At 50.3% G+C, this 12107-nt stretch overlaps 2 protein-coding genes across 6 annotated transcripts; one reads left to right on the top strand and one right to left on the bottom strand.

Moving 5' to 3' along the window:
- Window positions 1-2214: 2214 nt before the first annotated feature.
- Window positions 2215-7049, bottom strand: ARFIP2 (ADP ribosylation factor interacting protein 2). Of its 5 annotated transcripts, none has more exons than XM_033121134.1 (8): window positions 6912-7049; window positions 6006-6146; window positions 5663-5759; window positions 4836-4954; window positions 4445-4666; window positions 3742-3899; window positions 3421-3595; window positions 2215-2979 (listed from the first exon to the last, which is right to left on the bottom strand). In XM_033121134.1, the coding sequence occupies exons 2-8, from the start codon at window positions 6102-6104 to the stop codon at window positions 2824-2826; spliced, it is 1026 nt and encodes a 341-aa protein (XP_032977025.1). In that variant the 5' UTR covers window positions 6105-6146; window positions 6912-7049; the 3' UTR covers window positions 2215-2823. The 5 variants fall into 5 exon arrangements, with proteins under 5 accessions (XP_032977025.1, XP_032977029.1, XP_032977030.1 ...); XM_033121137.1 differs by lacking the exon at window positions 2215-2979 and adding an exon at window positions 2990-3132; XM_033121135.1 differs by lacking the exon at window positions 2215-2979 and adding an exon at window positions 3136-3272.
- Window positions 7050-7162: 113 nt separating this feature from the next.
- Window positions 7163-8203, top strand: TIMM10B (translocase of inner mitochondrial membrane 10B). Its single transcript, XM_033121850.1, has 3 exons — window positions 7163-7248; window positions 7449-7544; window positions 7730-8203. Exons 1-3 carry the CDS (start codon window positions 7210-7212, stop codon window positions 7904-7906), a joined length of 312 nt encoding a protein of 103 aa, XP_032977741.1. The 5' UTR covers window positions 7163-7209; the 3' UTR covers window positions 7907-8203.
- Window positions 8204-12107: the final 3904 nt, after the last annotated feature.

The following is a 12107-nucleotide window of genomic DNA, read 5'->3' as shown; positions in this document are numbered from 1 at the left end:
ATCCCGGATCCCGGATCCTCGGTCCCGGATCCCCGCCAGCTCCTCTCTGGCTCCCGACGGCTCCAGGGAAGGGTGGCGTAATAGGTCTCAGAGACGGAGATGAAGGCTGGGTGAAGAAAAAGCAAGCTGGACAGCAGGGATTTCGGCTCCAGGGAAGGGTGGCGTAATAGGTCTCAGAGACGGAGATGAAGGCTGGGTGAAGAAAAAGCAAGCTGGACAGCAGGGATTTCGGATTCCGAGAGCCGGTCCGGGCTGCCTCCTGGAGGTGCCCTTTGGGTCAGGGAGGGCGGGGGGAACTCCTACGAAATATGCTAGTGTGGTCTCTCCAGGGCAGGGGAGACGGGGATCGTCTGTACCTCAGCACGGATCTCTGGGTGGCAAGTGAACCCAAGGTGGAAGGGCAATACCCAGACCTCTGGAAGGGGCTGAAAGGGTAGAAAGGTGGGGCAACTTGGTTCGGCTCTAGGTTCCTGGCTCTACTCTCAGGAGCCCCCTTGCGAGGAAATTATGGTTCAGACCATTCAGCGACTCCCTTCTACACTCCAAAGACTAGAGCAATTCTCAGAATCATGGCATTGTAGAAAAGCACCCCCAGTGGAAAATAATAAAAATTATAATAACAGTTAACAGAGACTGAGTGCTTATATTGTGCCAGACACATAACGAATTACTTTACATATATTATCTCCTTTAATACTCATAATCGCAATAGGTAGCTTCTTTTATTAGTCGTATTGTACAACGGAAGAAATGGAGGGCCCTGGCTTCCCAGACTCACTCAGCTGGGAAGTGGTGTAACCAGGGTTCTAGCTCTTTTAGGTCCTGAGTCCAGTCACTTGGAGATTCAGTACCTTTCATGTTGAAAACTCCACAATGGCTCATAAAGTGGGGGCTTGTATGTGGACCACCCACCTAATAATCAAGCTCAAGTTAGATGACTGCAGGCTGACCAAAGCCCAGGAAGCCTGCCTAGGAGCTGCAGTATCTGTGACAAAGGGCAAAATCAGGCTGCATGGATCTCAGTGCTAGGAGAATCTGCTGACTGTGTTGTCCCCTTCCTCCAGCCCTGTACACGGGTAGGGGAGAGTGTTGACATGCTGGAACTCTCCTTGGCTAAGGAGCACAGAGGTGATGGCACCTGGGCCCTGACTGACTAAATGAAAGTGCTGCTGGGAAGCACTTTCTTGCCTCAGACAAGGTTCACCTTTGGGCTCAACCCCTCGGTGCAGCAGGGCCCTAGGAACGGCCTCTACTTCTCATCCACCTGAGTTCTGACATCCAGCACCGGGCCTCAGACAGCGTTCACGCTTGCTTTGGAGTTTGGGCCAGAGCCACTAGATTACCCAACATGAGGAAACTGGGGTCTGTATTACACTATTTTAAGGCTCACATGACTACTTTCCTCAACCCTACACTTTCCTATGCCATCATACTTCTTGCTGAAAAGGCTTCATAGCTCCCTTTCTCCAAATGGCAGAAGTCCTTAATCAGCCGGAAAAGGCCTAGCGTGCTCTCTCACTACCTTACCTCTGTAGCCTTCCTCTGGCCACTCCCCCTTCACCCTTCAGTCCATTCAAACTCAATTCCTGCAGATTCCTATTTAGGGCCTTCACATATGGCCTGTCTGCCTAGGCTGTTCTTCCCCCTACTGTCTGTCTGTCATCTACTCACTCACCCTTTAGGTCTTAGCTTTCAAGTTGACATGCCCATCTCCACCTGTATAGGCCGGATGCCCTTCCTCTGTGCTCCCATAGCTCCCTGTATTTCTGTACCCTGGTACTTAACACTATTGTAGTTGCCTGGTTACTTCTCTCTAGCCCTCCCTCACTAGGCCACAAACACTGTGGGTAGGGACCGTTTTATTCACCGATGTTTCCCCAGGGTCTACTGCAGTGGCTGGCAAGTAAAAGCACTCAGTATATATTTGCTGTGTGAATAAATGCATGATGAAGATAGGTGGGCCCAACCCACTCTGGACCCTGTGTTCTTAAGACACATAGCTATCTAGGTGTTGGCCTAAAGGACAAATGAAGCTTTGGCTCCAGCTGGGGCTGGGGAAGGAGTGGGTCCTCAGACTGTTCCTGAAACCTGCGACTTCAGTTGTCTGGCCCCAGCTCTTCTGACTTGATAGGATTTGGGGGTAGGATTAGACTGAGCATTTTCTCCACGCAGCCCACCCTCCTAGAGTCCCCCACAAATTGACCTCACTGGGCCTGCTTTTATGAAAGGTTTATTCCTAGTGCTAGGTCCCAATCTTCCAGGGCTCTAAGCACAATTAAACTGGGTGGGTAGGTGAGGGGAGGCCCATTCAGACGCAGGGCCAGAAATGGGGCTCCCCATTATTCCCACCCCTTTGGTCCCAGTCCCCTTCTCTGCAATGGGCACACATAGAGGGACAAAGGGTATTGGAGGCAACATCATAGGCCCAGGGGAGCCCGAGAAGAGCTGCCATTGGCTGACAGGGCCTTGTGAGGCTCTGCCATTGGTCAGGGGGCACACCCCAGGAGCTGGGGATAGGCCTGAGGAGTGATGCCACTGGCCAGGGAGTGGTTTTGTCATAGCCTTTGGCTGTGGAGTAGAAGGAAAAGATCTGGGAATGAAGCCCAGTGGCCAGGAAGATAAGGGACAGGGCAGCAGCTGCTGGGCCTGCAGGCCCCTCCCTACCCACAGCAGTGTGGGCAAAACAGGTATCAGGCCCCAGGCAGGGAAAGGGAGCCCCAGCCAGAGGGCAGGTGGCCAGGGATGTCCCATGTCCATTCACCCCCAACCTGGGACTGCCCTTCCCAATGTCTTTCTTGATAGCCAGGGTGGGCTGGGAGCGGCTCACTGCTCCTCTAGCCAGGAGGGCTTCTCAGCTCCTGGAGGCCGCAGCTTGATGTTGAACTGCTGCAGGGTCTGCTCCAATTGTTTCTGGTTCCCAGCAAAGTAGGCGGACACAGCATTGTGGAAGAGCAGCAGCTGCTTGTGCATCACCTTGATCTGGGGGTCCAGAGGGTCAGCTGAGCCTGGACTCAGATGCCCTTCTTGAGGGGTTGAGCCTGAGCCCAGACCAGAGGCACATGGACTCTGCTCTGATGGTGCTTTTCTTGTGGGGGCCGAACACCACCAAGGGAGTCAAAGGAGAGGGTCAATCTGATGGGAGAAACCTAACATGATTGGCAAGGCCTCGGGTTCTGGTACCCCAGCTCAGGGGGTGATTTTTCTGTTATGATCCTGGGAGCAGCAGCCAAATTCTTCAACAGAAAAGGGCCAGGAGTCAGAGGGAGGGAGACCTGGAAAAGTCCAGGAGTTGAGGGGGCTAGGGGAAGATCGCACTCCTTAGCCAGGCTGCGTTTCCCCAGCCAATGATGGGGAAGGTTGGGGGAGGGTCAGTATTACAGATGGAAAGATGGGCTGAGGTCAAAGGGGTGGGGCTGGCACCTTGTTTTCTTCCAGGAACTTGAGCTTGATGGCCACATCTCCTCGCAGCTTCTCGTATTTGTCCCGATGGGCCTGGAAAGTGGCCTGGGCACTCTCGAGTCGACCACGCGTCCCTGCATCCCGGGGGCCTAGGCTCAGCTCCTCTAAGTCTGTTCGGTAGGCATCATATTCCAGCCTGGGGAGGGGGTTATATAGGCTCATCTCCACCCCCATGTCCTCCACACACTCTCTTCTTTCCTTCCTGAATTCTTATGCCCCTAATCACAACTTCCACCCAAGCCAGCCAACTCCCAAAACCCTAGGCCCTGCCAGTGCCCACACCTGGCAGCCTCATACTGTTTGACAGTCATGAGTGTGTCTTCCATGGTTTTGGTGACCAATGTGTTGATGCTAGAGACAAAGAAGTTCACAGCCCCTAGCAGTGTTTCTCCATTCTTGCACAGCAGCTTCTGTGTCTCTGCATTGTAGCCAAATTCCTCCTGAGGGTAGAAAGGAGGGACAGGCCTTGAGAAATAGTCCCTACCTGACTGGAGCTGTAGGGCCCTTTAGTCCCCTTTTCCCCAGGAAGGAAGCAGTCATCAAAACTGAAACAACCAAGGACTGCCTCCAGCAAGGCTTTCTTAGCCAGAAAGTTAGTGGGGCCACCCTGGGGATGCCTGGGGTGGGAATGTGGGGGTGAGGTTCTCAGATAAGTTCACAGGACTAGAACAAGGAAAGCCAGTGCAGCAGGCAAGGGAGAAGCTCTGATTAGGCTGAGCACCAAAGGCATTCTCGCCAATGCAGAGAAGGGTTACTTGTGAGGCACCTAGTGTGCCCCCGCCCCCTGCCCCTCCGACTTTGGACCTCCGTACAAACCCTTAGGCTGCCTCCACAGGTGAGTGCTGCTGGGGACAGGGCTGGGCTCACCCTGGAGGGATTCTCCCTCTGGGCTGCAGGAGGGATGGAGGGAGGGAGGCTGAGGGGTGACTGCCTGGGAGGGCCTGGGCCCAGTCCCCCCCAACTTTCTTTGGCCTGGCTGAGGCACCTGAAGCTCTGGGGACTTCTGGCTGAGGTCAGCAAAGGCGTCACCTAGTGCATGCTGGGTCTGCAGCAGGCTGTAGAGGTGGGCTGTCAGTGCCCGGCCCAGCTGCAGGACACTCTCATACTTGCGCTTCGTCTCACGCAGCAACTCAATCTGCAGCTCTAGCTCCAGGTCCACAGTCCGGGAGCCTCGGCCAAATCGCTCTGATAACAGCTGCTTTGTGCACTGATTGGGAAGTGGGGGAATAGGTCAGAGACCCTAGCACCCTGCTCCCCGAACAGGTATCTACCCCAGCATACCCAGGCTGGAATATAGATGGACTATTAGGATCTGGGAGAAGGCCAAAAGGTACCCAGAGGGAGTTTGGGGGAAGGGAGAGCTGCTTGAAGCCCACCTTGTATGTGTTGATGCCCCATTTCTTGACGATGTCAAACTTCTCTCCAGCGATGCCCCGAGCCACCTCATCTCCGGAGCCAGCAGGAGTGGCACTGTGAGATGGATGGCGGCCAGACCCTAAAGGACCAAGTTCTCTGACTCTAGCCTCTCTCAGATACAACCAGACGCCTCTGGGGCTCCACCCATACTTCCTTCCCAGCACCTGAACATGACTTCCCTGAGGGAGCAGAAGCTGGAGACAGATTCTCCTACTTACTAGGAGCAGCTCATACCTTGTGCCCTGAGACCCAAATCCCAAAAACATCTGGCCTCCTTCTGAGGTGGTGGTGGGGTTGGAGGGGGAGGGAAGAGGGAGCTGCTGGTGTACAGGGGCAGAGGAAACAAGAAAATAAGATGAGTGTGGGGCGGGAGGTCAAGGATGGTGGGTCCTGATAACAGGCAACCTAGTTGACATTCCCATGTGGAACCCTAGTCCGTGTGAGATTCAGGGCTGCTTGTCCCTCTAAACTTTAGAGTCTAAAGTAAAACTCTGAAAAGCCTCATAAATCTCCAAATCAGCCCAAGCTCCAGAGCACAGAGTTCTTAACTTGACTTAGGTGGTAGCAGCAGAGAAATGGCACATCTCAAGGGAAATGGCAAGTAGAGGCAGTTGAACAACCCTGGGAACTGGTCTTGGGCTGAGACAGTCCACAGGATTCACACTAGCAGAGGTTTCCAAGATCTCCAGAGGTAACTCAAGCTTTCTTACACATATCCTATGCTCCCCAGAACCATTCCTCTCCCCTTCTCCACTCAAGCTTCCTGTCCTGTTCTGATCATTCATACCTGTGGGGATGAGTCCATCACCAGAGCCCCCATAGCCACCAGACACAATGCTAGTTTCATTGAGGTTGGGTCCTGACACCATCACCTGCTGGAGGTCCTATAGGCCAGAGAAGAGGGGGGGGCTTCAGGAACATAGGGACAGCTGAAGCATTTTGGGGGTGAGAACAAACTTGGATTGAAGCATCACAGAGAGAGCACACAAAGGAAGTCTGCACAGAATCAGAACAAAAATTTGTAAAAAGAAGGGAGTTAGATAAGTTAGGAAAGGCTACTGGAATAGGCCAGGGTTTATGAGTTGGGATTCCTAAATTGAACAATAAGGAGAAGAATCAAACAGATGCACCTGTTCCAGCCCATCATCCTCAGGAAGCTGCCCAGCTTCGCCGTTCCCATGGATGGGGATCTCCATTGTAGCTGCCTTCCCTAGGATCCCGTCCGTCATGGCTAGGGAAGGGACTGGAGTCAATGTCTCCACCCCAGCGCCCTGCAAAGCCCAACACAGATAGTTCTGGAAATTGGCCAGGACCACAGAAGAGAAATGTCTCCCCTACCGTTTCTGAGGTTTTAGAGGTTGTCCCAGGGGTAGAGTGTTCTGGAGTGTGGCTACCACTCCTTCCCTCAGATAGTGCGAGTATATGTACCTCTTCCCTCCAAGGTGCATATTTTTACACATGCTCAGGTGTCTTCTCATGACTCTCCAACTTCACCAGGACTCCGATGATTATTCATGCATTCGATCATTCAACAGACATTTAATGAGTGCCTACTATGTGTCATGCACTATTTGAGGCCGTGCAACACAGCAGTGAACCAGACAAAGACTGTGTTCTCCTGAAGCTCACCCCCACCCAGGTGTTTCTCCCCATCAGGAGATGAACCCCTTTCCAAGGCTCAGTATGTTCTCCATCGCTTAGCCTTTCAACACCCCTTTAGTGTTTCTTCCCCTTTCCTTCAGACCGTTCCCCCCTTCTCCATACCATGCACCTTCTCTTCCTCGGGCTCTTCCCACCAGGCCTTAGTTGATTCAGTTGGTTTATGTTCCCAGCCTCTGGGAAAGCCTCTTTTCCCCAGGACATAGGTGATGGCTTCCAAAGTCGGTTATGTTTCCCTAGGTGTGTTTCCCCCACCCCCCACCCCAATACACCTGGGCATCAGGTGTGTCCTCATCCTTTCCCAGGCTCAGAGGTATCTTGCCCTCAAGACAGGTTCATGCATTCAACTTCCCCTTGCCCAAGTATGGCCCTCTCACCTGAGGACAGGCCGCTCTTCCCCTCAGGGCGCCAGGCCCGGGCCGCGGGGGGACCTCGGGCTCCAGCTCCCGTCGCGATCCTAGCAGCAGGTCAGGGACTCGGAGGAAGTGACGTCCTCTCCCGGGCAGAAGAAGCCAGCCACGTCGCAGATTATAAGGGCGGAGGTGACGTTAGCAGCCGGGGGCAGGACGATCCTTGAGTCAACCCCTCAGTCCCTGGGGATGGACGACAGATAACTTCCGGGGCGTTACCGAGAAGCTGTAACGGAAGTGACGCAGGACGTGAGCTTGTGGCGGGATGGAGCAGCAGCAGCAGCAGCAGCAGCAGCTGAGAAACGTGAGTGGCAGCTCATGTGGCTTCAAAGCCCTACATTCAACTGTCCTCGCCGTCTGCATGGCGGGAACCCCAAAAAGCTAGGGATCCGAGGGCTAGGGACATCGGGCTGTGGTGCGCGGTCCTGGTAAACTTCAAGGCGCGGCCTTGAATTCAGGTGTGGGCCCCCTTATAGCTGAGTTCTTGGTCCCCTTCTCTCCTAGTTGCGGGACTTCCTGTTGGTCTACAATCGGATGACGGAACTCTGCTTCCAGCGCTGCGTACCCAGCCTGCACCACCGAGCCCTGGATGCCGAGGAGGTGGGGGACCGAGTAGGGGATTACTCTTCATCCTCAGAGTTAACCGTAATCTGCTTCCTTCCTTCCTCCACTGCCTTTGGCCAGGGCCTTTCCATGTCCCTCGCCCCTAGGTTGGAGATGGGAAGGAAGGAAACGGATCTGACAGGACACCTTTGGCCCCTGTTTCCACCCTGTCTTCCTTCCAGGAAGCCTGTCTGCATAGCTGTGCTGGGAAGCTGATCCATTCCAACCATCGCCTCATGGCTGCTTATGTGCAGCTCATGCCTGCCCTGGTACAGCGCCGCATCGCAGACTACGAGGCTGCCTCAGCTGTGCCAGGTGTTGCTCCTGAACAGCCTGGAACCTCGCCATCAGGCAGCTAGCCATCCCCAACCCCAGGAAGGGAGGCACTGGATGGCCCCTCAAATTGAAGGAGCCAGTGGACTGAGTGCCTACTATGTGTCATGCACTATTTGAGGCCATGCAACACAGCAGTGAACGAGACAAAGACTGTGTTCTCCTGAAGCTTATCCCCACCCATGTGTTTCTCCCCATCAGGAGATGAACCCCTTTCCAGGGACCTTGCTTGGGCTGGGTCCAGCCTGTATATAGAAAGTGAGGGCTTGCCTGAGAGCTGGGTACTGTGGCTCCAGGAAGAGTTAATAAACCTGCTTTTATTCTGTTTGGTTTATATTTTGGGCAGGGAAGCTTTGCCTACTTTATTAGCATCATCTTTTATTCTGTCAGTTAGTGAATATCTGCTGGCTTTAGCCCTGTCTGCAGAGAAAGTGCCTTCTTTGTATGGACGCAAACCTTAGCATTCCCAGGCACCTGGTTAAAGCAAGGTCTGTGGGTACAATTTTAAGGTTGGTAATAGCAACGGGAAATTGGTTCCTGCCCAGATGACAGAGAAAATGGGAGCTCTGTCTAGCTCTTCTTCACATAAATCTGACTTTAATGGCTCACTTGTGAGCCAGGTGTGCATTCATTTATAGCTATTTTCTTGTGGACTGTGTTTTACAGGAAGGAATTCTGCCAGATTTAGGGAAAGGAGGAGATGTCTAAGGACAGTAGATCAAGAAATCACAGGGTTTTTAGGCACTACCTACTGGGAAATCAGTAGCTCCAGGACAGAGATGAAACCTGTAAGAATTCAGGGGTGTTCTGGAACTTCAGCCATTTCCCCAAGTTGTTACTTTCTCACTATTTCCTGTCTTCCTGAATGAGCAGTAAAACCTTTAAGCAAAGAAGGTCTGTGTGCTTGTCTTCAGGGGCAGTAAGAAAGGGGAAAACTTAGGCCGAATTCTGCAATACTGTCAGACTTGAGGAAGAGAAACCCAAGGGAGAAGTAGATGGTAGTGATTATGGGGAAAAAAAGGGATAAAATTAAATCTTCAGGCTCTTTAATGTTACCTTAATGTCTCAGTGCTTATCTATAATCTTCTAATTCCAGCTCTTCTACCCTCTACCCCATGTTGTTCCCACTGTGCCTGTTCTGTGATTTCTATCTAATTCCAGTCTATCCATTCTTTCCTCATTATTGCCCCCTTGTGGAATTTACTTCTGCATTCAGCAGTATAAATGGCCTATCATTCCATCACCCCATTTTCTTGCTGCCCTTGTGTCCTTTTTGTATCGTTCCAGCTGTTTAATCTTTTCTGTTCCTCCATTCAAATTGCTAGAGAAAAACACAGCTGTATAATAAATGCGACTAAATATTAAAGGTCTCCAACTTCAACCAAGCTCTTACTACCAATAAGCAATCCTTGTGGGTTCCGGTCTATTTGCTCTCCTTAATCACCAAGGCAGTTATTTACACCTTCACTGCTCTCCTTAATCCCCCATCTCACCCTCCGCTATCTCCCATCAGGTGACCATGTCCTTTCATTTTTTACAGAGGAAATGGAAGCTCATAGATAATTGGCACCCACAATAATAAAAATAACTTCTTACAGTCACCCTCAAAGCACACGTTTTCTCCCTGTACAGATCGGGAAGTTGAAATTCTCTATGAGCAGACATTGTATTAAAATACCGATCTGCCTTTAAAATCCATGTTTGTTTGTTTTTTACTTTTTTTGCTATACCAGTTTACCTCACAAAATAATATCTATTGAGCCCCCACTTTGTACAGGTTCTGATGTTGGTATATGTCATGCTTCATCTTAGTTAATCTTTATGAAAAAACTACAAGTAAAAGGTATTATCCCCACTTAACAGATGAGGAAGCAAGAATCCAGAAGATACTAGAAGCATATCTTACGCACACTTACCTATTGAGAAAAGTAACTCCAATCAGCTTTTTGCCTTTCTAGGGTTGGTTTTCCTGCCAGGTGGCTTCAGAATATAATTGCCTACTCCTTTGCAAAGTCTGATTCCTTTGAGGCTATTCAAGTGTACCACCGTCTCTACTTGTCCTTAGAAACTACTGCTCTTCTACTTTCCACTAAATAGCCAGCCCTTGGTCTTCGTATCTACCCGTCGATACTTAATGTTTACATGGGCACTCCATTCAGTATTTTGGTCTCTTAGCTTTTGACCCAATCGCCAATGATTTTCATTCTCTTAGCCACCCGTTCCCATGGTTGTGTCCTAGCCATTGTCTTCGCCTCACACTGCTGTATCTCCAAAACACTATTACTTGCATCTTATTCATCTACCATATTCTTCCCACTTTATTTATGGAACTATTCCTCTACTGTCTTTGATTTCACTGGAGCAGTTAGGTCATTGCTTCTACCTTCTCTCCATTAACACCTTCCTGTCTTTAGATTCCTATTTGGCTTAAATTCTACTGATCCTCTTGGAATAAGCTGCATTTGCTTAACTCATCTCTCTTTTTTTGACTCTTAGATAAAATGAAACTTTTGTACTTGCATTTGGAGAACTAAAAGCCGCCCAAGGACATCACTACAGATCAGATTTATATCACTGAATCCATGGTTACCAGCTTCAAGTAGAGCCTCAGCCCCTATAATCCTACTGGATTTTTCTAGTCGTCTCCCTGCTTGCTGAAATGAGTATTTCAAACCAATATTCTTAAGTCTCTTATTAGCTTACCCCCCCCACACACACACACCATTCTCTTCACTTCTTGCAGATAATCATATCTTTCTTCATAGACAAAAGTAAAAGTTGTCAGTTGGGAATTCTCACAACATCTGGCCACCAAACTTGGGTCACGCATCCACATCTGCATCATTCTCTTCCTCTCCTGTAGTGATTACTTTTAAGGCCTATTACTCTTAAGGCCTATTCCTTTGCTCTGAATCTTAGTTCTTCCTTCCTTTAGAATCTCTGATTTTTCCCCACTTTACTAAATTCTCGTCAGTGTTTAAACTTGCTAAAGACTCTCCTGGGCCAGCCCGGTGGCTCAGGCGGTTGGAGCTCCGTGCTCCTAACACCGAAGGCTGCTGGTTCAATTCCCACATGGGCCAGTGGGCTCTCAACCACAAGGTTGCCGGTTTGACTCCTTGAGTCCCACAAGGGACAGTGGGCTCCGCCCCTGCAACTAAGATTGAACACAGCACCTTGAGCTGAGCTGCCACTGATGGCTCGGTTGGAGCACAGGCTCTCAACCACAAGGTTGCCGGATGGACTCCCGCAAGGGATGGTGGGCTGCGCCCCCTGCAACTAACAACGGCAACTGGACCTGGAGCTGAACTGTGCCCTCCACAGCTACGATTGAAAGGACAACAACTTGACTTGGAAAAAAATCCTGGAAGTAAACACTGTTCCCCAACAAAGTCCTGTTCCCCTTCCCCAATAAAATCTTTTTTTAAAAAAAAAAGACTCTCCTGATAGAACAAACCACTCTGTACCTCACCCCTGCCCCCAGCTATCCTAATTTTTTTCTACTTTACAGCTAAACTCAAAACAGTTGGATACTTTGGCCCTCTCCATCCCATTCTTCTACCCGACCTGTTTTGACTTCTGGAAGCTTTATTTTGTTGAAATGGTTCTTAACTGAGGTCACCCTGGCTTACTGAGGATATGGCCTTCATATCCCTGAATCAAGTCCAGGCTTACTTCCCTTCTCAGTAGCCTCTCGTACTATTAACTACTAATAGTTCCTCATCATCGATAGTCTTCCACTGGCGGCTGCGATTCCACTCATACTTTTACTACTACCTCTGGCTGTAGCTTAGCCTCCTCTGCAGGCCTCCCCACCTCCAACTTTTAAATCTAAGTTTCTCTAGTTTCTGCTCTTTCTCAGTCTGTTTTTTCTAGTATTGTTTCTTCACCACTCTGAGCTTTAGTTACGGATGACTCCCAGATCTCTCCTCCAAGCTATTTGATTGACATCTCCATTTAGGGATCTCAAAAACACACCCAATTCAACATGTTTCCTCATAAACTTTCCTCCTACACCTAGTACTCATCCAATTGCAGAAGCTGGAAACCTCACTCCTTCCGTCACTCAATTGTGAAATCTTTACAGTTTACATCTCTAAATACCCCTTTAGATTTTGTCTCCTCTCCATCTTCATAGTCTTTCACCAGGATTATTGCAATTGCTGCTTCTCCCTATACCCATTTTTGCACCCCTCCAATCTGTTCTCCATTCTTAAGCCAGAAAACACA

This window comes from Rhinolophus ferrumequinum, chromosome 11 (genome assembly GCF_004115265.2).
Source record: "Rhinolophus ferrumequinum isolate MPI-CBG mRhiFer1 chromosome 11, mRhiFer1_v1.p, whole genome shotgun sequence".
Taxonomy (NCBI): domain Eukaryota; kingdom Metazoa; phylum Chordata; class Mammalia; order Chiroptera; family Rhinolophidae; genus Rhinolophus; species Rhinolophus ferrumequinum.
Note: the sequence above shows the minus strand (reverse complement) of the source record. Positions and strands in the feature narration are given on the sequence as shown.